The 24,186-nt window shown below is 37.9% G+C and overlaps 1 protein-coding gene across 2 annotated transcripts in view; it reads left to right on the forward strand.

Annotated features, from left to right (window-relative positions):
- Window positions 1-24,186, forward strand: part of LOC127454744 (protein TALPID3-like) — a 176,099-nt gene that overhangs the window by 137,736 nt on the left and 14,177 nt on the right. For both annotated transcript variants that reach the window (XM_051722119.1, XM_051722120.1), the window contains one exon: window positions 22,053-22,109. In XM_051722119.1, coding sequence (XP_051578079.1) covers window positions 22,053-22,109 — 57 coding nt within the window. The remainder of the gene's footprint in view (window positions 1-22,052; window positions 22,110-24,186) is intronic.

Here is a 24,186-nt window from a genome sequence, read left to right on the forward strand (position 1 = left end):
CTCATGTTACGTTAAATGAGATCAAAAGTCTATTCGACAACGAAAATTTGTGTCTACAATTTTTTACTGTCTAATCATTTCAGCCCTAATGCCAAATTAAACTTTGAATTTAAGGGAATTGAAAAGTTTGACATCATTTACTCACCTTTATTTCATTCCAACCCTCTATTATTTTAGATGCCAATTATATTTGAGAGCTAATGGGGATTAACAATAAGCAACGGCTTAAATTTCATTCTTTTCTTCACAAAAAGCTCTCGTATGGCTTCAGAAGATGTAGAATATAGAGCACAATTTTGACTACTTTTATGATGTTTTTCAGTTGACTGTGAAAAAACTCCTCAAACATTCTGCCAGACATCTTTTGTGATTCGCTGAAAATAATACGGGTTTGCAATGACATATTTTTTAGCAAGATGTAACCATTTTTGTCAAATGTCTGTCAGATTTAACAAATTATGGATGGAGCCACACCATGGGCTCTATTTTCGTGAGAGTGCTAATTCTAAGCGCAATATTCGTGTCAGCACAAGTGGGGGTGGGCGAAAGTGTTTGCACTATCTGTAGGTGTATGCACGCAAACTGTGGATGTATTGTATGGTAATGAAGTTGCGCTCAGCGCAATTTGTTAAATTCTTGAGAAACAGGTCATTGCACCTAAGATGTTTGAGAAGCACATCTTATCTAGTCAAAAGTCTATAAAGTCTAAACTCAGTTCCTGTATTTGCAGTTTTGGGGATTCCATCATCAGATGATATCAAAGAGCTATCGATCACATTTAATACTAGCCAGGATTTGTGTGTCAGTAGATCAATATGATTAATAATAACCTTGTGCGACCCTGTGTCCTCATGCAAGGACTCGCTATTTTGGATTCGCTATGCACAACGCATAATTTAAATTCATTTAAACCCATTGCATACTGTTCAGGACATTCTAAGGAGTCATTTAAGGGTTAAACTTCTGACGCACGGAGTCATGTGACCAAACACCATTGCGTCGATTTCCGTGAACTGCTTCTATGGGCGCAGCGCCAACAAAAGTGCCTCTGGTAAAAAAAAATCTCTTCACATTTTTTCATTGAAACCTGTTTGGTTGTAAAGAGTAGCGTCTCTAGTTTCGTTTGATATGAAGCTTTAAATATTTCATTTATTTTTCGAGCTTTGGCGCGCTGATAAACACGAAGTACTCAGATGAGTGCTGTGGAGCGGTTTTCTGACAGACGTTCCAAAAACATGTTTGTTATTTTGAATAACTTTTCACAGTCTGTGGGCCATTTCACTTCATTTTAATCAAAATTTTGTTATATTTTGTATGATAACACTATACAATAAGGCGCTATTCATTAACATTAGTAAATGCATTCCTATATATTTACTCTGCATTTTCACATTGAGAGTCAAGTCATTTTTATTTGTACATCGTTTCAAAGCAGCTTTACAGAAGATCATGCATTAACAGAAAATCAAACTGTAATATCTATAATGTGTTAGTCATCATTGTGTAGTTTGATAAAATATGATTGTGAATTGTGTTTAAAAATAAATGTATTCATTCAAAAGCTGAAAAATGTTGCTTTCAAAGGATTTATATGGAGTTAGGATGAAAATAAGGTGCATTTCAAACTGTTCTTAGACCAGTGCAGACAGACAGCACACTGGAGGTTAAGTCATTCACTAAATAGGGAGCAAGGGTGCATCCTATAGCTTTCCTATGCAGCTAAGTACATTCACTCCTAAAATCCAACCAAAAGTCCAGTTTCAGGCTGCAGATGATGTTTGGACCACTCAAAATGTTTGGGGACAATGACATGGGACAATGCTAAACAGGACAATGATAATCAGTACATAGATTCAGAATTTTAGCTGTAATGTCTAGAACATCTCAAAAACATGAATAACCAACACTACTGGACACAATAAACTATTTGATGAAAAAATCAGATTTTCTATAGCTTGGTATTTCTTAAAATTTCACACAACTTAGTCCCGCTGTCCACATATGAGGACATACATTTTTAAGAAAATTATTTGCTCTAGAAACATTTATTTTTATTTTTTTGCATGTTTATTAGGTGCTACTAGTTACAAATCAAAAAATTAAATGGAATATGCACAAAGAAGTCACGTGGGGGTCTCAGGAGGATAATAATAATAATAATGTTTACTTTTAAATAGAGGCTTTCCAAAGCCCAAAGACGCTGTACAGGAATTAAACATAAAACATTAAACAGAGACTAACAATGGGAGAGAAGCAAAGCATATTTCAAGCAGGTGAAACACAGGTGAGCAGGATGAGAGCCAACAGTCCCAGAGAGGCCAATAGAGAACATAAATTACATTAAATGTTGTTAATTTGACATGGATTAACCCTAATGGCAAACTTTCAATTTTTCAGTGAGCTATTACTTTAAATCCCTAATATGGTTAAATTATATGCAAGCATTTGGTGTAAAGGTTGCATATTTCTCCATGTCAGCTGGATGAAGCAAGAGATATGCCTGGAGGCCACAAACAGGATGCAAGAAGGCCAGAAATCGACACTAGGCTTTTGTCGTGTATTTCTATAAAAGCAGGAAGTAAAGAAACAATAATCAAACCCAATGAAAAAATAACAAACCAGGGAAAAAGCAGGCACATACCCAGCCCCCCGCTGTAACCTGGCGTTCGGACATAAACTCATGGTCCAAAAGCTCTCGAATAACACGCTACGAAAACATGCCGAAAAGAGGATAGGTGAAGACAGCTAGTCTCTGTTTTGTAGTCACCCAGAACTTCACCACATTGACTATGTGATTTGACTCTTGAAACACAATGAAAAGAATAAGTCTAGAGCAGAGAAGTGTTTGAACTTGGGCTTCAGACTTCCATACTGATACTTATATGTGTAACTAGAGTTCAGCAGAGGTCATTCTATTACAACAACAGTAAAAAATGGCGGGAGAAACCATTTTGCTCTAAACAAAACAATGGAGGACCGCAGGCTTAACTGGACTTAGTGCTTAGTACTGGCCATTCGGAAATAGTTTGTATTTGCTTTTTTGTATTTGGGAAAGCATGTGGACATCTACAACAGAGTGAAGTTACGTGAGCAGTCGAACTCATTTCCCACAAAAATAGGACAAAGCAAAGAGCAACGCTAAGTGATTTTGATCATGTGAATACCTGTTTTATGTGACATATTTGATCTAAACAGTGAGAGACAACTTTATCTTCTCAGAAATGTATTTCTTTTGCTACTTGTGTGCTGTCATTTAAAGGGATAGTTCACCCAAAAAAAAGAAAATTTTGTCATACTTTTCTCACCCTCATGTCTTTTTAAACCTGTATGACTTAATTTCTTATGAGGAACACAAAATGAGATGTTTTAATGAATATCGTGGTCCATCTTTTCAATACAATGGCAGTGGATAGTGCCTCTTTTTAAAGCTTAAAAAAGGACCCAAAAGCATCATAAATGTAGGCCACATCAGTGCTGACAGCAAGGTGTGGTGGTATGACAGTGGGTTTGTAATGACTGAAGTCTTTATGTTTGTAGCTTCACAGTGAGTCCTTATCTGCAGTTGATTGACAGATATTCAGCCGGCCAAGTTCTTGTTTACCGTCATGCTCCATCGAGTTTTCCTGTCCTCTGACCTGCAGATGATGCACTGTCAATTCACGCCATAGTTATGACCCGCCACCCTGCAAAGTCACAGCGGCCGTAACATAACCATCACAGGGTTGAGCAGACAAAACTCTCTGAACACTGCCGAAGACTTTTATAGCATCAGTACAGCTCAGTTACAGTTATTTTGCAATGCCGTATGAAATGGTTCACATTAAAATTACGGCGCAGTTACTCAACAAGTTGGTAAAGAAAGTTTGGTAACACTTTACTCGAAGTTTAAATGTATAATGTTATTTAAAGGGATTCTTAATGCCTTATATTACTCCTTTTAATCAGTTGTATGTTTGTAAATTAGTTAAATACTTAAATATAGAGCACTGCAACAGAGTCAAGCCTCTGTCATTTCAGAATAAAAGTCCCCGGTGAATTTCAGGCTTGTTTATAGTGAAAAGTCCTGCGTTATGCACTAAATCTTAATTTTTCTGGTTATTGTTGGGATTCTGGTTGCACAAAAAATTGCTTTTGGGATTGTATTTATTTTGGTCTCCTGTAGCCTCAATGTCTGGGCATAGTAGGGAAAGACTACAATTTTTTATCATTTTATAAATCAAGTTTTAATTTTTTTTTATATCGGCCGATTAATCATTTATTGGCCTTTTCCACCAAGTTAATTAAGTTATCGTATCGGCAAAATCCTCTATCGGTCAACTTCTAGTTTAAAAGATGTATTATCATGTGTTATAATGCATTGTTTTCTTTATACAGTAGGTACCAGACCAAAATGACCCAATGTACACCGATCAACCACAACATAAAACCACCTGCCTAATATCGTGTAGGTCCCCCTTGTGCCACCAAAACAGCTCTGACCTGTCAAGGCATGGACTCAACAAGACCTCTGAAGGTGTCCTGTGGTATCTGGCACCAAGACGTTAGCAGCAGATCCTTTAAGTCCTATAAGTTGTGAGGTGGGGCCTCCATGGATCAGACTTGTTGGTCCAACACATCCCATAGATGCTCAATCGGATTGAGATCTGGGGAATTTGAAGGCCAAGTCAACACCTTGAACTCATTGTCATGCTCAAACTATTCCTAAACTATTTTTGCAGTAAGGCAGGGCGCATTGTCCTGCTGAAAGAGGCCACTGCCATCAGGGAATACCGTTGCCATGAAGGGGTGTATGTGGTCTGCAACAATCTTTAGGTAGGTGGTATGTGTCACAGTAACATCCACATGAATGCCAGGACCCAAGGTTTCCCTGCAGAACATTGCCCAGAGCATCACACTGCCTCTGCTGGCCTGCCTTCTTCCCATGGTGCATCCTGCTGCCATTTCTTCCCCAGGTAAATGACTCACATGCACCCGGCCGTCCGCATGATCTAAAAGAAAACGTGATTCATCAGACCAGGCCACCTTCTTCCAATGCTCCATGGTTCAGATCTTACGCTCACGTGCCCATTGTAGGCGCTTTCGGTGGTGGACAGGGGTCAGCATGGGCACTCTGACCGGTCTGCAGCTACGCAGCCCCATACGCAGCAAGCTGCGATGCACTGTGTGTTCTGACACCTTTCTATCATTGCCAGCATTACGTTTTTCAGCATTTTGTGCTACAGTAGCTCTTCTGTGGGATCAGACCAGACGGGCTAGCCTTCGCTCCCCATGCGTATCAGTGAGCCTTGGGTGCCCATGACCCTGTCGCCGATTCATCGGTTGTCCTTCCTTGGATCACTTTTGGTAGGTACTAACCACTGCATACCGGGAACACCCCACAAGACCTGCCATTTTGGAGATGCTCTGACCCAGTTGTCTAGCCATCACAATTTGGCCCTTGTCAAAGTCACTCAGATCCTTACGCTTGCCCATTTTTCCTGCTTCAAACACATGAATTTCAAGAACTGACTGCTCACTTGCTGCCTAATATATCCCACCCCTTGACAGGTGCCATTGTAATGGCAGATAATAAATGTTATTCACTTCACCTGTCAGTGGTTTTAAAGTTGTTCCTGATCAGTGAAAGTGTAATTATGCATAGGTATTACAGTTAATTATAACTGTTGTTAATTTTGAGGTAATTTGGAAAATAATTCTGAATACCTTTATAATGAATTAAAACTTTTGCACCACTAGCAGCACCAAACAGGATTGCAAAAGTAGTTTCTTTTTTCCCCAAATAGGTTTCCTAAACATTCACACTGTCTTCCATTGGTCACGCAGTCAAGAACTGTCTTTATATCTTGACATTTTTTTTCCAAGAGTTTCTTTTACTGGGTAAGACTAAAATAAGTTTGAATATGTTCTCATTAGGTAAACTTTTTTTTAACAGGTTAGTTAACCTATTATTTACTCACCTTAATGCAAACCTGTATGATATACTTTTATCTGTGGAACACAAGAGGAGAAATTCTGAATAATGTTGAGGCTGCTCTTGCCCATACAATGCTAACATTCTGCTTGAAATTTTTTGTGTGTGTTCTACGGAAGGAAGACAGTCAAATGGGTTTGGAACAATATGAGGCTGAGTTAATGATGACAGAATGTTCATTTTTGGGTGAACTATCCCTTTAACATGAACATAGAATATTTATATATGGACATTTGCCAAGAATAATAAATGCTAAAAAAAAATAATAATAGTTCATGACGCCTAAAGCATTAATTTTTAACATAGAACCTTATTGTGACGTGTTACCTGTTTCTGTATGTTTTATCAGTGCTCTAAACTGCCTGTTAGGGTAATTTGTGTTGTTTGTGCCTAGTTTAGAATAAAACCCTCGTCCAGTTGTTCAGTGTACTGTAATTTGAGGAGGCCTGAAAATGTGATGTCCGTCTCTCCATCTGTACTGACATGTCTGTGTCTGTGAACAGCTGCAGAAGGGCTTTGCTTCGAGCATGTAACCTAGCAGGCATTCCACGCCACTCACCCAGGCCACGCATATCATTTTATTGTGTCTGTTCATGACTCCACATGTTTGAAGTTCCTCACCGTGACCCTGTTTATCACCACCTAAAAAAATACATTGTTAATTGCTGAATCTTGTGCTTTCCTGAAAGCCCTTACAAAAATGTTACCACATTGTTTTCATGAAAATACCATAGTTGCAACAGTTATTGTTACCACTGTAAGATCACAATAAATTAATATGGCATCTCTTTGAAATTTTGTTTAATTTCTTATTTTGAATGGTGGCTAATACCAATACATTCTCAGTTTCATTGTAGTAACATTAAAAGTTGTAACTATGGTTTTCTTGCAAATTTTTTTTACCTTTATACATTTTGTACAGAAAGGAGTTTTATATTTGTGTTGCATAGTCAAGCTGTTATGGCTGTTTTTACTGTAAGATTTAGGGTTCTTAAAAGGAAAGTTCACCCAAAAAAATGAAAATTCTGTCATCATTTACGTACTCTTATGTTGTCCCAAACCCATATGACTTACTTTATTCCATGGAACACAGAAGGAGATGGTGTTGAGACAGGATGTTGATGCTGCTGTTTCCATACAATGAAAGCATATAGTGACCAAGCACAAGGAAATACGACAACAAAAGATTATAACCAAGTTTGACGTCAATAGAGCACAACAGTGCCCGTGCACTTTTTCAGCCATGTTGATTCCGGAAGTGTTTTTCCCATTCCTTTTTTCCATAGGGATTCTATAAAATTCGTCTTTAAAAAGATCTAAGCCATGAACCAAACCAACCAGCTCCAAGGTGAATCACTACATTACAAACTTTGATTCAAAGCAAAACAGTATTTGAAAATCTGACAAAAGACTGTGTACTTAACGTCCTTCATGAGTGAATAAACTACAATCCAATGAAGCATTGGGAATGATGTGATCAAATTAAAAACAATGGCAAAATCGAAAACTATTGATTTAAAGTTGTGGATTATAAGAATAGAAACAGTATATTTTAAATTTATTGCAAAATATTCAGATAGGCACAAATATATAAGTAGTTTAAGAGTGAATGGGGACTGAGTCGATTGCGTAATTTGCAGTGCATCAATGAAGCGGGCGGTCTTCTGGATTCTAGAGAGACATATACCATCAATTAGCAACAGAGCCAATTGTAGGCCTGTCTGTAATGGATTATAAGTAATAGCTAATCAGTTCATCTATGGAGAAAATGAATGGGATTTTTACTTCCGGAGCCATTAGTGATTGCGGCACCAAGATTGAATTTAACAATGATAAAATAACAAATTTCTTAAGCATCTCATTGCGTCTTCTATGAAAGAAAGTCATATGGGTTTGGGACATCATGAGATAAATTAAACCTAATTATAACATCAAAACATTGCAGCCAAAGGCTTGAAGTTTTGCTTAACACACTGCAAACTTTCACTCTCTGTTTTTTGGTGAGATGTTGCACCAGGCGTATCCTGCAGCCCCGTCTCATCCTGTCAAGCATGAGATCAGGCGTAGAGATAAGGTTCCCCGCACAGATGGATGAGTGGAGATGAGAGGGACAGACTCTTGAAAATGAACCGGGGTTTAAATGCGGCTGTGCGCTCCAATAGTCATCACCTCTTCACCCCTGACTCCTCATCTGCCAGACAGAGGGACGAGGGGCCGCTTTGATCAGCCGAGGTAGGCAGCGGCGCTAAGCCACGCGGCAGAAGGCCACATCTCTGCTTTCACAGGTGGAAGAGCATGCTTTCATGGGAGCGCTTCTGTTACAGTGCGCAGAGGTTTCGTGGGGTTATAGCCTGCGCTTTTTGTGTTTGATGTTGGGCTGAGTGGAAGCTATAGCCCTTCTGTCTTTGCAGATGGACAGATGTGTGTCGTTTAATATGAGACGGGGCAATATGGACCCAGTTTAGGCTACTAAGCAAATTATCCTGATTTTGAACGAGCCATGGCCTTTTGCATAGACAGGGTATCCACGGATCCTTAAAATGAATTAAAAAAAAAATGCAGTTTTCAAAATTTAAGGCCGTAAAAGTCTTAAATAACATCAGGTCTTAAATGTTGATCGCTGAAGTCTTCTTTCAAAATGTTTCAAACCTCGTTTACACCTGTTTTCAGCAATGTCCCGTTTCAATCGGATCGCACAAAATGTGTAAATCTGTGAAATTCTGGTGCCTAGATATGGCTTGGGTCTCTTTCAGTGTAAGTCTATGGTATATTTATGCCCATTTCATAGTCCACCAGGCAGAAATTATAAGTCCAATTGCTTAGAAAAGTAATAGCACACCTCTCCTCAATAAGCCGCACGAGCTGCACAATAGATTACTCTAGTTTCTCTAGACTGGACTGAGTGGCAAAATGTTCTCCATGGTGTTTTTGAATGGCAGACATGCTGGTTTAACGAATCATTTCATCACTCTGACACCGCTCAGTGTTATGTTAAATAGGTGAGTATGTTTGCGGCTAGAGAGAACTCTTTTGTTTCAGACAGCTATGAGTTTCTCTCTGCTCATCTGTTTCCTATAAGACCTGCTTTCACTGCCAACCTGTCAACCTCCCTTTCTCTCTCTCTCTCTCTCTCTCTCTCTCTCTCTCTCTTCTCTCTCTCTCTTCCTCTCCTTCTTCCATCTCTTTCTCTCTGGCTCTCATCTACCCCCTGGGGATGTCCTGGAAAAGACCCCAGCATGCTATCAAAATCCTGGCTCACACAATATTCCCTACAACCAGACGAGCATACTGAATCTATCAGTGCTGTCACATGGTCGTGCTGTATGTTTTGCTCTGTAGATTCAAAAGAACTGGCTCATAAGAATCATTCGTTCGGGAATCGGACGACACTGGTCGTACTGTATATTTCGCTCTGTAGATTCAAGAGAACTGACTCATAAGAGTAATTTGTTCAGAAATCAGACCCCACTAATCGCATGTTTCCACGCTGCTAATTTTATAGCGATGTTGCAGTGCCTTAAAATGGTAGCACAGGAAATACTGTATTTCTGAGGATTTTAGTACGCTGTTCTATTCACAATGGTGAAAGAATGCACATTAAGGAACTGTTAATAGAACCGAAAGTCATAAAAATCGTTTGGTTCCTGGAGTAATTTTATTTTTTTAAGTGGAACCGGCCATAAAGTTCCTCTTCTTAAAGGACACCCCATCACGCAGTGATACATTCATGTGTGTTTGCCAGTGATAATTTTCAATCACGTATAGATGCCTTTCCTCCTCCACACCCCCTCATTCCAGATAATTTTGGCTCTTCTGACAGATGCTCTCCTGTTCACAGATGGCTGAGAGTCCGGGCTGCTCGCCCACAGGTCCACGCTGGCACCCCTTCCCTCTTAACCCCTCAATGATTGCAGCTTCTCCTGCTCTCCTGCAGGGCCCCCACATAACTGCGATACGCTCAGTAGGGCGTACACAGAGGAGCGTTCCAGATAGAAATGGTATGAATGGAGTTGACGGCTTACTTTTCAAAGGCATGCCTCTTAATTAGGCTAGATCTAAGACTGAAGGTGTGCTAAGCCAATATAATGCTCTGCTGGCTGGGGCAGATTGTAGATAGTTTTTAGGTGAAATGCCATGTGATCTCCCACAAGTCTGCTTGATTCCATGCCTCTATCAGAGCACTCTAGGGGAGGTTATACATGGTCTATAGGAGTTTTTGGGAGGTGTGACCCTGCATGAGAACTCCGATTAAATGTACAGCTGCCTGGCACACATCAAGAGAGGGTGTGGATGCATAAAATGTGTTTGTAGATTTCTCGTTTGCTTTGTTTCAAAGCAGTTTTAAGTGATATAGGCTTGAAATTTAGTTTTTCTGATTTTAGTGTAAGCCGTGGGAAAATTTTATCCTCTTTTTTTGTGTGTGTTTTCCTCTCTGTTTTGGCAGTATTTAAAGGGGTCATATCATGAGAAATCTAAGATTCCTTGATCTTTTGAAATCAAAGCATTTGATGTACTGTGAAACATACAACCTGGTCTCGTAGACACACGTTACTATATATACATTTTTGCAAAATGATATTTGACTCATGGTGAAATGAACACTAGAGGTGCTTAAACAACAAAAAGCAGAATATCAGTTCATAAACACTTACTTTTCGCCTTGTTCTTCACACAGTGCTATCAATGACGTCGAAACACTTTTACTATTGTGCATGACTTGTAACCTGATACATTTTAATGTTTGCATTACATAACCAGCTGCATTTATAAGCTTGTTCAAGTGCGATGAATTTGATAGAACAATGATAGAGCAAAAACTTGCTATGCAAAGGACCAAGTTACGAGTTCTGAAGAGCCGTAAAACAGACTAGAAGCACCACAAAATGATGTGGTGACTTCAGCAATTGCGTTTTTCATGTCACATTTGCTTTTTCTGACACTATCGGTTAGGGTTTAGGGTAGGGTGGTAAGTTTTGTTGATTAAAAACATAATCTGTTTGGGAGAAATTGTACCCTTTTTTTTTTTCTTTTTTTTTTTTTTACCACCTCTCAATAGGCATTTCATCTCTGAACTGCCGCAATACGTGTAAGTACCCAAGTGATATTTGAAAAAATCGCCACCATCACATCATTTTCATGAGTTCAGGCTCAAAACGTACACTGGAAAAAAATAAGTCACATATGCTAATATTTCGTTGGACCACCTTTAGCTTTGATTACGGCATGCATTCGTCATGGCATTGTTTCGACAACCTTATGCAACGTCACAACATTTATTTCCATCCAGTTGCATTCATTTTTGTGATCTTGTATTGATGACGGTAGAGTCGAACCACTCTGTAAAGTCTTCTCCAGCACATCCCAAAGACTTTCAAAGGGGTTAAGGTCAGGACTTAGTGGTGACCAATTCATGTGTGAAAAATGATTCCTCATGCTCCCTGAACCACTCTTTCACAATTTGAGCCCGATGAATCTTGACATTGTCGTCCTGGATTATGCCCGTGCCGTCAGGGAAGAAAAAATCCATTGATGGGATAACCTGATCATTCAGTACATCCAGATGGTCAGCTGACTTCATTTTATTGCCTCATAACATTGCTGAGCCTAGACCTGACCAATTGAAGCAACCCCAGATCATAACACTGCCTCCAGAGGCTTGTACAGCGGGCACTGTGCATGACGGGTGCATCGCTTCATGTGCTTCCCTTCTTACCCTGATGTGCCTATCGCTTTGGAATAGGGTAAATCTGGACTCATCAGACCGCATGACCTTTTTCCATTGCTCCACATTCCAGTCTTTATGCTCCCTAGCAAATTGAAGTCATTTTTCCAATTAGCCTCACTAACAAGTGGCTTTCTTGTGGCCACACAGCTGTTTAGTCCCAATCCTGTAAATTCTCGTCACATTGTGCATGTGAAAATGCTCATACTTTCACTATTAAACACAGCCGTGAGTTCTACTGTTGATTGTTTATGATGTGAATTCAAGCGTTTTAGTGATCTCCGATCACAATCATTAAAAAAAAAAAAAAATCCAACCACATTTCTTCCATGAAGCTGACATTTCACCACAATCCTTCCAAGTTTTAATAATGAGTTGGACAGTTCTTAACCCAATTCTAGTGATTTCAGCAATCTCCTTAGTTGATTTCTTTGCTCGAAGATACGGGATACGTCTTCCGACCTGGTTGTTTAAGAAATGAGAAGCTACACACTGCATCAGTTAGGGTTAAAAGAATTGTTGCCAGCTGAAACATATTAATCACTGCAATAATAATCCAATCATAGCCTCTTAAGTATCTGCTTATTTACAGTAAATCCAAACGACGACTTTTTTTTTGGTCCAGGCAGTGTACTTTCAGAATTAAAAAATTCTCCAAAGTTCTTGCACTAAAATAGCTAGACATTGGCCAACGAAAAGAACAGAATTCAGGTGTTTTGAGATGCGTTTTTAAAATGTTATGTTCTTTGTAATCTGACAAATAGAAAACGATGGAAAAACAGTGTGGATGGACACAAACACATTCCCTGTGAACTCCCCCTCACTCATGTGAGGAAGGCAAGGCAGAGCGGCAAAAAAATGGTTATGAAAAACTAAATAAAGACCATCTCTGTAAAAAAAAAAAAAAAAAAACAGTTATAAAAAAAATTAATGACGCCTTAAATGTCCATGCTGAGTTGAATAACCTGTGTTTTTATAAAGTGGAAATAGATCTGTATTTAATGCAGTTTAAGAATAATTTATAGTGAGAGATTAATTTAGCCTATCACTAGACCACAGCGTAAGCTTGATTACCATACCATCAAAATTCCATCATTATACCATTTAACTTTATCATTATACCATTACAACTGATCGGAAAAATGACCAACATCATTTTTAGTCCAATTAGTCCAACAGTTTTTGCATATTTTCTTTAGTCCTACTGCCAAAATGTGGAATTAATCTTGATAATTTTTCCTGTCTACAATGGGAGTGTTGTGAGGCCAGTGTAAAAATAAGGTTTAATTTAGTATTCTAGACGTAAATGTTGATGGGGTGAGTGAAAAAGGACTTGTTTTGTTTTCTTTTGTATTAAAGGAAAGCTCATTAAATCAGAGTTTTTCTGGAATGGAGCCAAATTTTCAATTATTTTACCTTTTTGTTTGACCTGCTTTGAAACTGGCCCATATGAGTTTTTTATTTTTTTTATTTTTTTTTTCAGCCATTTCTGAGGCTTGGTCTCTGAAGGTCCCCCATATTCTCTTGGGACAAATAACCTACTTATCTAAAAATAACCGTCAGTCCAAAGGAGTGTCCACAGGAGTCCTTTGCTCTATTTTGGCATACGTTTTAAACATTAATCTTAGTTAATGTTAGTTACAACATATAGTAATACATTTTAAAATCGCACGTTGTATTAGTTAACATTAGTTAATGCACTATGAACTGACATGAACTTACAGTGAGCAATTGTATATTTATTTATTAACATTAACTAAGATTAATAAATGCTGTAAAAAAAATATTGTTAATTGTTTGAGCATGATACCTAATGCATTAGCTAATGTTAACAAATAGAACATTATTGTAAAGTGTTGCCAAGTTCTCTTATAATTCTCATTGTTCTTAATAATGGCTTTCAGTATATTCTCTTTACTGTAATACAGTAATTTTTTAATGTAACAGGAAAAAAGTACTGAAATACAATTACTTTGTTTTATTTAAATCAGCATAAATGAAAGGTAGTATAAAACTTAATTTAAATATAGAATTTTATGTTATTCTTTTTATTTTATTTTATTTATGTATTGCATTACATTAATAAGAATTTGGGCAGACAATGTGCTTAATTATTATGCCTTTTTTTTTTTTTTTCGGACTGCAATGAAAACTGACTGACCAATGAGATAAGAGCTTGTCATTTTTCCAAATTGGCTCCTGATGCACAATCCAGCGCGTTGGTGGCGCTAAACAACTGGCAAACACAGGTGCTGTGATCTTTTACTGGTCTGACGCACCAAAACTCAATGAAATTTGCAGTAAATAAATGATAGAGAAGCTGTAAACAAATCTTTTGTTTCTAAGAATATTTATGTAATGTGCTGATTACTCATATTATATAATATAACTGGTGTTTTGTCTTAATGTGCATTATTTAATATGAACGTTATATTTATATAGCGCTTTTCTGACACTACACTCAAAGCGCTTCACATACTGAACAGGGGACTCTCCTCACCCACCACCAGTGTGCAGCATCCACCTGTATATTACTGTGCCAGTTGTTTTTTTCCAGGCATTAAAAATAGCAGTAAGGTTCAGCAATTTGTTTGGACTAAGCTTGTAGTAAAATATGACATATAAAGACTCTTTACATGCAATGCTTTTTACTATGAGTGTAGACAAACTAATTGCCACACCCCATTTTTATTGCTAGGATAAAATAACACAAATTATTCCTGTAATGGTTCTCTTTTTCTCACCACGCACAAGAAACCCGGAATTCAATACAAATATGCAATAATTAAAGGGATAGTTCACCCAAAAATGAAAATTCTCATCATTTACTCACCCTCATGCCATCCCAGGTGTGTATGACTTTCTTTCTTCAGCAGAACACATTTGAAAAAAAGAAAGGTCTTTCAGTAGGTCCTTAAAATGCAAGTGGATGGTGATCTGACCTTTGAAGCTCCAGACAGAACAGACAGTCAATGCAAACGTCATCCATACGACTCCACTGGTTAAATTAATGTCTTCTAAAGCGAAATATATCACTTTTGGTGTGAAAAAGATCAATATTTAAGTACTTTTTAACCATAAATCATTTATTTCTGTCAGCAGCAGTATGCACGTCTGACGTAATCACATTGGCATGTTCATGCAAGAACAGACGCACATGCGACACACTCGGAAGAGCAGCACTGTTTACAACTGAGTAGGAGGAACGCTGTGCAGAAGCTTAGTTGGTTTTGGTTTAGATCTATATATGTATCTGTTTTGTTTACTCACAATGGTGCTTATCCTGGATGTCTCAACCAAGATAAAAACGTTAGATTAAATCGGTAACATGCCAACGCAAATACGTCACACGAGAGACCATGTGAACTCCGCCCTCTTGTGGATACGCATGCTGTTACTGACCGAAAGTAATGATTTATAGTTAAAAAGTACTTAAATATTGATCTTTTCGCTTTAGAAGACCAAATTCAAATTCCAAACTGGGAGAAAAGGGGATAAAAAAAAACTAAAAAAACATTTTCCAATCAAGTCACAATACAAAAATCTTCATTTTTTATTTTTGAAGCAAAATATTTCTCATGTTTTTGACAAGTTCTGCACTGTATTGAAACAGGATATTTTAAAGACTCTTATTGCCTTACACTGGCCTTGTCATTGTGATGGTCTGATTCAGTGTCAGTGCTTTCAAAGCACCCATGGATAGGGCTCTCCAAATGAAGACGGATAAGATCTCCCTCTGTTCTCTTTCACTCTCTCTATCTACCTCCGTCTCTCTATCTCTGGCCCTGAGCAGTGGCCTCGCTGACCCTATCTCCTCTCCGCTCCTTGACCCCTCTGTGTGAGGTTACAGCCTGGCTTCTCCACATGGGAGTGCTGCCTGCTGTCTAAACCCAGCTCTGTCTTCAAACCTCACCACTAGATCCAGATGAAAGGAGCATTGAGAGGCTGTCCCATCACCCCAAGCCCCCTCAAGTCCTCTTTTGGAAGTGGGGGATAAAAGCTCCTCTGGCCAAATGCAAATCCCCTCAAACCCAACCCAACCCTGCTGCTAGATCTTTACAGCTACCCCCTTTCCTTATTCTATTTATCAGTGGGATCTATTAAGAAGGACTTTCCATGTGACCCTAGTTTGAAACCTTATGGCCTGCAAAGGCAAAATGCTATAATTTCACATTTTGCCACAATTAAATAATGACCAAAATTGTGAGACTATTATATAATCCACATTTGGCTGGACAATCAAACAACTCGGAAGCGATTTTTCACCTTTTCAGTGTTGGCTGAGTTACTGTGTTTTGGCTCTGTAGGGCAGCATACCCGAAGCCCCTACTGCTCTTCGAGGCTGTAGTTCCCTTTCTGGGCAGCAGGGTGGGGTCACATGGACCCTCATCCAAAGGTCGTAACCCCTTGACTCTCAATTAGCACTTTCTGTATTCAGTGCTGCTCTTGTTTCTGAGGTTGGCACTGATAGAAAAGAGGGAGATGGGAGGTGGGCGGCACTTTGCAACACAATGCTTCAATCAGCAGCCCGTGTGGGTTACTGTAAACAAGCCGAAAGAAAGGGATTAGTTAAAAGCCATTGATGTCTTTGATTGACTGAATCTGTCTTAAGGGGATAGGAAGTTTGATGGGCTTTTAAATGCACTGAGGACGACCCAAACTCCACCGCACTCCCCCCATCGCTTCAACTCCTGAATGGAGGCTGGCAGCTTCAAATATTCAGCAGAGCTAGGGCTCGATAATGGGCCTTGGTCAAAGTAGTGCCATGTTTAATTTTTGATTAAATTAAAAACCAGACTGTCAGGGATAGAAGTGAAGTCTGTTATTGGGTTGTACTGTTGTTTAAATTTGGGTTGATCGTTCAGCTGACGAAACTTTGAAAATACATAATTCTGAAAAAAAAAAATCAGAAAACATAAATTGTGAGAATGAGATATAATCTAGAACCTTTACACAGTATTTTTAACTTGACACAGTGTCTAAAAAAACACAATGGACACTGAAAAAAAAAACGTAAGACGCAATCCAATGAGTGGCCAAAGATGTCTGTAATCCATGTCCAAAATAGACAACGCAAGAGCCTGTCCTTTGTCCATTGTCAGTGCATGTTTTTGTGTCACATTTCTGTCAGCTGTGCACAACAATCAATATGGAATGCAAAATTTTGTCAAAATTTAACATCCAAGTGCATGATACATTGTTTCCTGAGATTGATATTCCTGTGGTAAATACATTTACTATTACTTCTTGATTACATTTTTTTTACTTTTAGTACTTCGGCCCCCATATACTATAGATGTGGCATCTTTGCCAACTTCGTATAAATAGCATTGAGCAATGGGTTCTTTTCATGTGTTCATGGTTTATGCTTGTCAAGTGCCCTGTATGGAGTTACATTATAGCTGCATATCTGTGTAATTGCAGTTTTTTTATAAATGTTACTTAACCTAAATAGCTGCATAGCTGTGTAATTGCAATTTTTGTTACTTAACCTAAATAAAAAATACAGTGGCAACAGTAAGAATAAGCTGGTTTTCTGCATTAATTGGACAAAAAATGTGATCTTATCTTCATCAAAGTCACAAGTATAGACAAACAATCTTTTTCAAGGTATAATCTTTCATCTCTTTATCGAACACATCCCAAACATTCACGGTGCTGTGGAAAAAGTATGTGAACCCTTGGATTTAATTACAGGTCGATCCTCCATTGGCAGCAACACATTTTATGACAAATTAATGAAAAAAAACAAAACAGCTAATTCCTAAGGGTTTACATACTTTTTCTTGCCACTGTAAGTTAAATAAATTCATATTATAAAAATAGCCTGATCTCATTACGTGACTGGTGACATTTTTGCAAAAAGATATTACCTTCATCATTGCACATATCGCGGCAGTCCCGAAGTGAAATGTCCACTGTGTGGCATTAAAACTGAGTCAAATTTTCTCCTATACAAATAATTTTTTTAAGGTTAATGCTCTGTTCAGTTTTAAATCATACAAAACCAACCTCCCTATTCTAAACCTTAAATCTAAAGCTAACCAATAGTGTCATAAAAGCAAATGCAATGTTAAAAAAAAAAAAAACATTCTGAAGCAACCACACCACTCTGTGGTGCCTCTGTGACACTTTCGGCTCAAGTTTTGACTCTTCAGGACTCATATCCCAGTCCCAAGTGCAGCGCTTTATCAGTTGACCTGCCGTACAGTTTGATCATATTTAAACAAGCTTGTAAATGTAGTTGGTTATGTAATGCAAACATTAAAATGTATCACCTTACAAGTCATGCACTATAGTAAAAGTTTTTTTTAGAAGTCACAAGATAGCATTGTGTGAGGAACAGGGCGAAAATGAAGCGTTTATGAACTGAAAATCTGCCCATTTTTTCGTGATTTGTCTGAAAGTGAATAAAAGTTATGTTATAGCATGTCTAGTCTTTATCAGAAAACCTCCGCAGTACATACACTCAAAAATATTTGAGCCTATCAAATTAAATTGTGTAATTTTTTAACAAAATTAAATTAATAAAACTTAATAAAATATATAGGTTGAGACCAGGTTGTTTAAAAATAATTATACATTTATAAAAATACATTTGGCTATTTAAAATTGTTGTTTAGAAGAATTTGTAAGGTTTCATTAAAATATATTTTGCTTTAGAGACTTTAAAAAATGTTGCCAGGAGATAGCAAGATTTTACTTTTTTGCCTCAGGGCCTGTGAAAATGTTACCAGGGCGAGTAACAATCTAGGCCAACGGAAAAGATCCTTACTTTTGAGCTCTTAGTGTCAGGAGGTCTTCACCTGCAGAAAAAAATCCCAATAAATCAAATTCAACCTGACATTTATCCCAAGGAACAACCCTTTGGCTATTTTCCACAGAAATAAGGCAGGAAAGATGGTATGATTAATTTATAGACCATTCGTCTTACTATGATACATTGATTCATGTGTAAGTGTTTGATGAAAGTACACTTGCCGACTGTTTAAACACACACCCTGTGTCTTAGCCTTGTATGGTATTTATCTTGTTTTCAATCTGCATGACGAGTTATGATTTATCTCTGTTCTCTTTAAAGCATGGGAAAGGTACTGTGATGTCACACTAAGAATGCATAGAGCTGACGGAATGTTAAATGGTTTTAACCTACTGTGTAGCACTGTGGACATCATCGATCTCATTTGGTTCAAGTCCTGTCAGGCCATGAACAGGCTCATTTTTCTACTTGGCTTCACGTCAGTTTCTGGCACCAGTTTTCTCAGATAAGGAAAGATAGCTTGTACCATTGACAGAGGGAAAATAATACAGTAGATGTTGGCATGTAATAGTCTAATAATGATGCTTGCATTAGCAAAGTCACTTTTTGTAGCTTGTCATCTCTCTGGGTGATAACATAGCCTAGAAGGGTTCTGCATAAAAGCCTGTTGTCATTCTAGTCACCATTTTGCACAGCAAAGATTTTGTTCACTGAACCCATTGTGTTCCATGCTTGAGGATAAAGAACATTTCACAAATCATTTTGTCCAAAAATAATCCCACACTGTTCTTGTTTTATGCCTTCCAGTCTAGTCATGTAAGTTTGAATGGTTCATGTTTTTAAATGTGTCTTACATTGGCTTGCAGCAGGGCACGTTTGAAGGTGAATGCCCCTCTTAAACACCTTTTCATGCCCAAAGGGGAAGTTAGTGAGACGTATGTGTAATTGTTAGTTAGCTGTGCTCAGATGTTATATTTTTTTCTGACCTCATGCTCGTGGGAGCCAGTGGGTTTTGGATCTTACACAAAAAAAGACAAAAGCACAGTAGATCTTAGACTTTTTGATGCATTTTTATGGTGTCAGAACATTTAAAGGGATAGATCACCCAAAAAGGAAAACACGGTCATCATCTACTCACCCTTGAGTCACTCGAAAGACTGAGTGACAAATTACTTCGTGTTAAAATTCCCATCTAGATCTGAGTTATAAATCCCTAAAAAATTATATTAATAATTTAAACAAACAAAAACAAGAAATTAACAAAACTACAGAGTGAAAACTACAGAGTCCTTTAGAGGACAGGGAGGGAATTTATTTTCTGAAACAGTTTTGCCTTGTCATGCAGTAGTTTTACATTCACAAAAAGTTTTGCATTCCCTTGCAATTTTTTTTAGATTCCTTCGCAACAGCTTTATACAATTCTTACAAAAATTAACCATTGTTTTACTACAGTAACCATAGTTTAAATATGGCATTTGTAGTAAAACCATAGCAACCACAAAATTTACCATGGTTTTACCACAGTAACCGTATTTTAAACATGATACTTGTACAGTAAAACTGAAACTATGGAAATAAAAATCATAATCATTTTGCCTAAAATCAAGGGTACTACAGTTTTGCAACGCCATGGTTAATTTGTGGTACAGTCATGGTAAAACTTCAGTTACCATGTTTTTTTTTGTTTGTTTTTTTGGCAGTATAATTATGATTTTTATAACCATAGTTTGGTTTTCCTACAAATATAATGGTTACATTTATGGTTGCTGTAGTAAAATTGTTACATTTTGTGGTTAGCGTGATTTTACTGCAAATACCATGGTTGAACTGTGGTTCGTGTAGTAAAACCATAGTTCATTTTCCTAAGGGATGGATAAATCTACTGCGAAGGAACCCAAATTAATTGCAAAAGAATGCAAAACTATTTCAGAAAATAAATTCCCTCCCAGTCCTCTAAGTGGCTCTGTAGAAAATGAAAACGAAGCAAAATTGGAAATAATTAAATAAATGAGTGCTGTCAGTCGATTAAATATTTTAATCATGATTAATCGCATACATTTTTGTAGTTAATCGCGATTAATCACGGATTTTGAAAGTGCTAAAATTTTACACTATATGTTCTACTTTTCTTGTCAAAATGCACTTTCCATCTTAGGAAAGAAAACAAAACAAATATTTATCAATATAATGCTTTATTTACATTTTCCAAACAAGAAATTCCACAATATAAAGATAGAAATGCACTAAAATATCACCAATTCAAGTAACATTAAACGTTTCCCAAAGTCTAAGTGGTATTTTGACTAATTGAAATAACTAGTCAATACATAGGTTAAGTATTCATTGCAATGGGCATTAAATCTCTTAAACTCAAATCCTCCTCAATATTAATGTGCTGGTAGACTGTGGCTATCCGCTTTCCTACAGCAGTCTTTAAGCTGCATTCATGATTCGCGTCAGAGTGTCAATGCCAGCATCGAGCGCCACTTTGAACTAACCATGAAAATCGCTTGCAGACAGAAACATCTCATTCTGTGTTTTGGTGATAGTTAAGACTTGACTTGCTTCTGTGGTAATTAAAATGCACCTTACATAGGCTGAAAAATACTTGATTTCTGTCACAAGTCCCTTCTGGGCTTGTTTTGTACATCAAATAGTGCTAAGAACCCCTTTCTCCATCATTTTATCACTGACAGGGAAGCACTGTCAGAGATTCTTTTATTTACTGAGATAACCTCCGCGGCTCTATCATAGGAGAGAGCGTAACAGTCAACTAGCATGTTACGACCATGGAGCTATAAAATACCTAGAGAGAGCTATCGGTTAGCATCCCCATTCATCTCTATGACTGTGCTCAGCTAGCGCAGGGTTCCCAGAAAGCTAGCGAAATGGGGGCTGCCATCTTTGCTCATGGGCGCTCAGTTCCGGGATTAGGTGTCACGTGACTGATCACTCGTCAATGGGAATAGATAGGGAAAAATATAAATCAATTTCATGCTTTTAAGAGCCCTTCAAAAATAATCCGTCACCGGATGACGATGTGCTATAATGTAATTAAATTATTTAAATTGAAATGGTTATAGATTTCGTCATAAAACACTGTTAATGAATGAATGGCTGTTTATGGAGAAACATGCTTTTTCGGGTTGTGTTGTTCCAGCATCTACCAGGAGGTGCTAACAGGGACCTGCTAACCAGCTAATTTCTGACCCCCTGGTTACGACAGTACCACCCAAAGAATGTCTATGGGACTGCCGCATTATGATGTTTTCTGCTAAGCTAGTAGGCTCTACTTGGCAGAAGGGCTCTGGCACTGTCTGTTTGTGGTGTGTGCATCAGTGTAATGACTCCAGGCTCACAGCAGTGTTTGCCGTATTAACGTTAAATGTGTTAATCGCGATTAAGAAAAATTAACACGTTAAACTTTTTTAATCGCATGTATTAATGCGTTAATTCTGAAAGCGCAAAAAAAAAAAAATCAAAAATAGATTCGAAATGTATTACACCTGAGGAAGGATTTATCTAGCAGAATGTCCAAACTCTAAACTTTATTATACAATGAAAGCTAATTTGTTTCACCCGTCTTTGTTTTTCCCCAGATTTTCCTCAGCAGAGAAGACTTTCAAATGACACATTTTTTGAGGACAACGTGACAGGTATTGTGTACAAAGTTTGCTATGTTTCATTTTCATGTGTTACGCACCAGTGCAAAAACAGTCATTCTGATAGTAACTTCATTTGTTTCATTTTATCGCTTTTTCAAGCTATTTCGATCAGTACAGCAAAGAAACCTTTCCAGAGGCCTTACCTCTTTAAGAAACACTGCCAGACAATTTCATTCTTTGGAGTCCCAAACCTCCCAGCAGTCAGAACAGAGAAAGAGAAAGTAAAGTTAGATGTAAGGGGTCAGGAGAGTGGGGTATTAGACTCATCTGTCAGTCCTGAGAGCTTGGAACGGGGTGGAGAACTCTGTTAAGTGTTTGCAGGTGTCTTAGAAGACATTGGGTGTGTACACAAGTGTGTTTGTGTGCTAAATACCGTCAGACACTGAACAAACACTTGTGAATAATTTTTTCCTTATGCTCCATTTCTCTGGAATGAGTGTGTTCCCAAAGCACATCAGATCTCTGCCTCTTTTATCATCTCGATCCATTTGTTTTGATCTTCGCTGAATGTGTGCTTGAAGGATTCTGATATCTGCTGCACCTGGCCACTTTCACCATCTCTCAAGGTCATGTAGTAGCTCCACTCTTTCAGCTCAGTTGTTTTTGTCTGAGGTGTGATATTTTGAAGCTGTGATGATAGACTGGTCCTCTGCAAAGACACAGATAAAATCTCTCTTCTCTATTTTTACTATGCTTTTTGTAGAGCCCATAAAGTCTGGTGGTGGTTCCAGTTTTAATGAAAGCTTTGAGATCCAAAAAGGTGAAAGGGGCTGTAAAAAATTAAGTGATTTTAAAGGGATAGTTCACCCAAAACAAAAGAAAATTCTGTCATCAATTACTCACCCTCATGTTATTCCAAATCCATATGATCTTCTAAAGATCTTCTTGCTTATCGGTGGTCTGTGACGATAAGATATTTTAGACACCTGATATGCTTTAATAATCAATATAATCTACCCATTCAGCACTACAGTATTTTGAGTATGTGGGTCGTAAATCATGCAGTAATTTGTAAATTATAGTTATATCATCTCTTATTTTATATACAGTTGTGGTCAAAAGTTTTCATACCCTGGCAGAAATTGTGAAATTTGGCATTGATTTTGAAAATATGACTGATCATGCAAAAAAACTGTCTTTTATTTAAGGATAGTGATCATATGAAGCCATTTATTATCACATAGTTGTTTGGCTCCTTTTTAAATCATAATGATAACAGAAATTACCCAAATGGCCCTGATCAAAAGTTTACATACCCTTGAATGTTTGGCCTTGTAACAGACACACAAGGTGACACACACAGGTTTAAATGGCAATTAAAGGTTAATTTCCCACACTTGTGGCTTTTTAAATTGCAATTAGTGTCTGTGTATAAATAGTCAATGAGTTTGTTAGCTCTCATGTGGATGCACTGAGCAAGCTAGATACTGAGCCATGGGGAGCAGAAAAGAACTGCCAAAAGACCTGCATAACAAGGTAATGGAACTTTATAAATATGGAAAAGGATATAAAAAGATATCCAAAGCCTTGAAAATGCCAGTCAGTACTGTTCAATCACTTATTAAAAGTGGACAATTCAGGGATCTCTTGATACCAAGCCAAGGTCAGGTAGACCAAGAAAGAATTCAGCCACAACTGCCAGAAGAATTGTTCGGGATACAAAGAAAAACCCACAGGAAACCTCAGGAGAAATACAGGCTGCTCTGGAAAAAGACGGTGTGGTTGTTTCAAGGAGCACAATACGACGATACTTGAACAAAAATGAGCTGCATGGTCAAGTTGCCAGAAAGAAGCCTTTACTGCGCCAATGCCACAAAAAAGCCCGGTTACAATATGCCTGACAACACCTTGACACGCCTCACAGCTTCTGGAACACTGTAATTTGGAGTGATGAGACCAAAATAGAGCTTTATGGTCACAACCATAAGCGCTATGTTTGGAGAGGGGTCAACAAGGTCTATAGTGAAAAGAATACCATCCCCACTGTGAAGCATGGTGGTGGCTCACTGATGTTTTGGGGTTGTGTGAGCTCTAAAGGCACGGGGAATCTTGTGAAAATTGATGGCAA

Source organism: Myxocyprinus asiaticus, chromosome 17 (assembly GCF_019703515.2).
Source record: "Myxocyprinus asiaticus isolate MX2 ecotype Aquarium Trade chromosome 17, UBuf_Myxa_2, whole genome shotgun sequence".
Lineage (NCBI taxonomy): Eukaryota > Metazoa > Chordata > Actinopteri > Cypriniformes > Catostomidae > Myxocyprinus > Myxocyprinus asiaticus.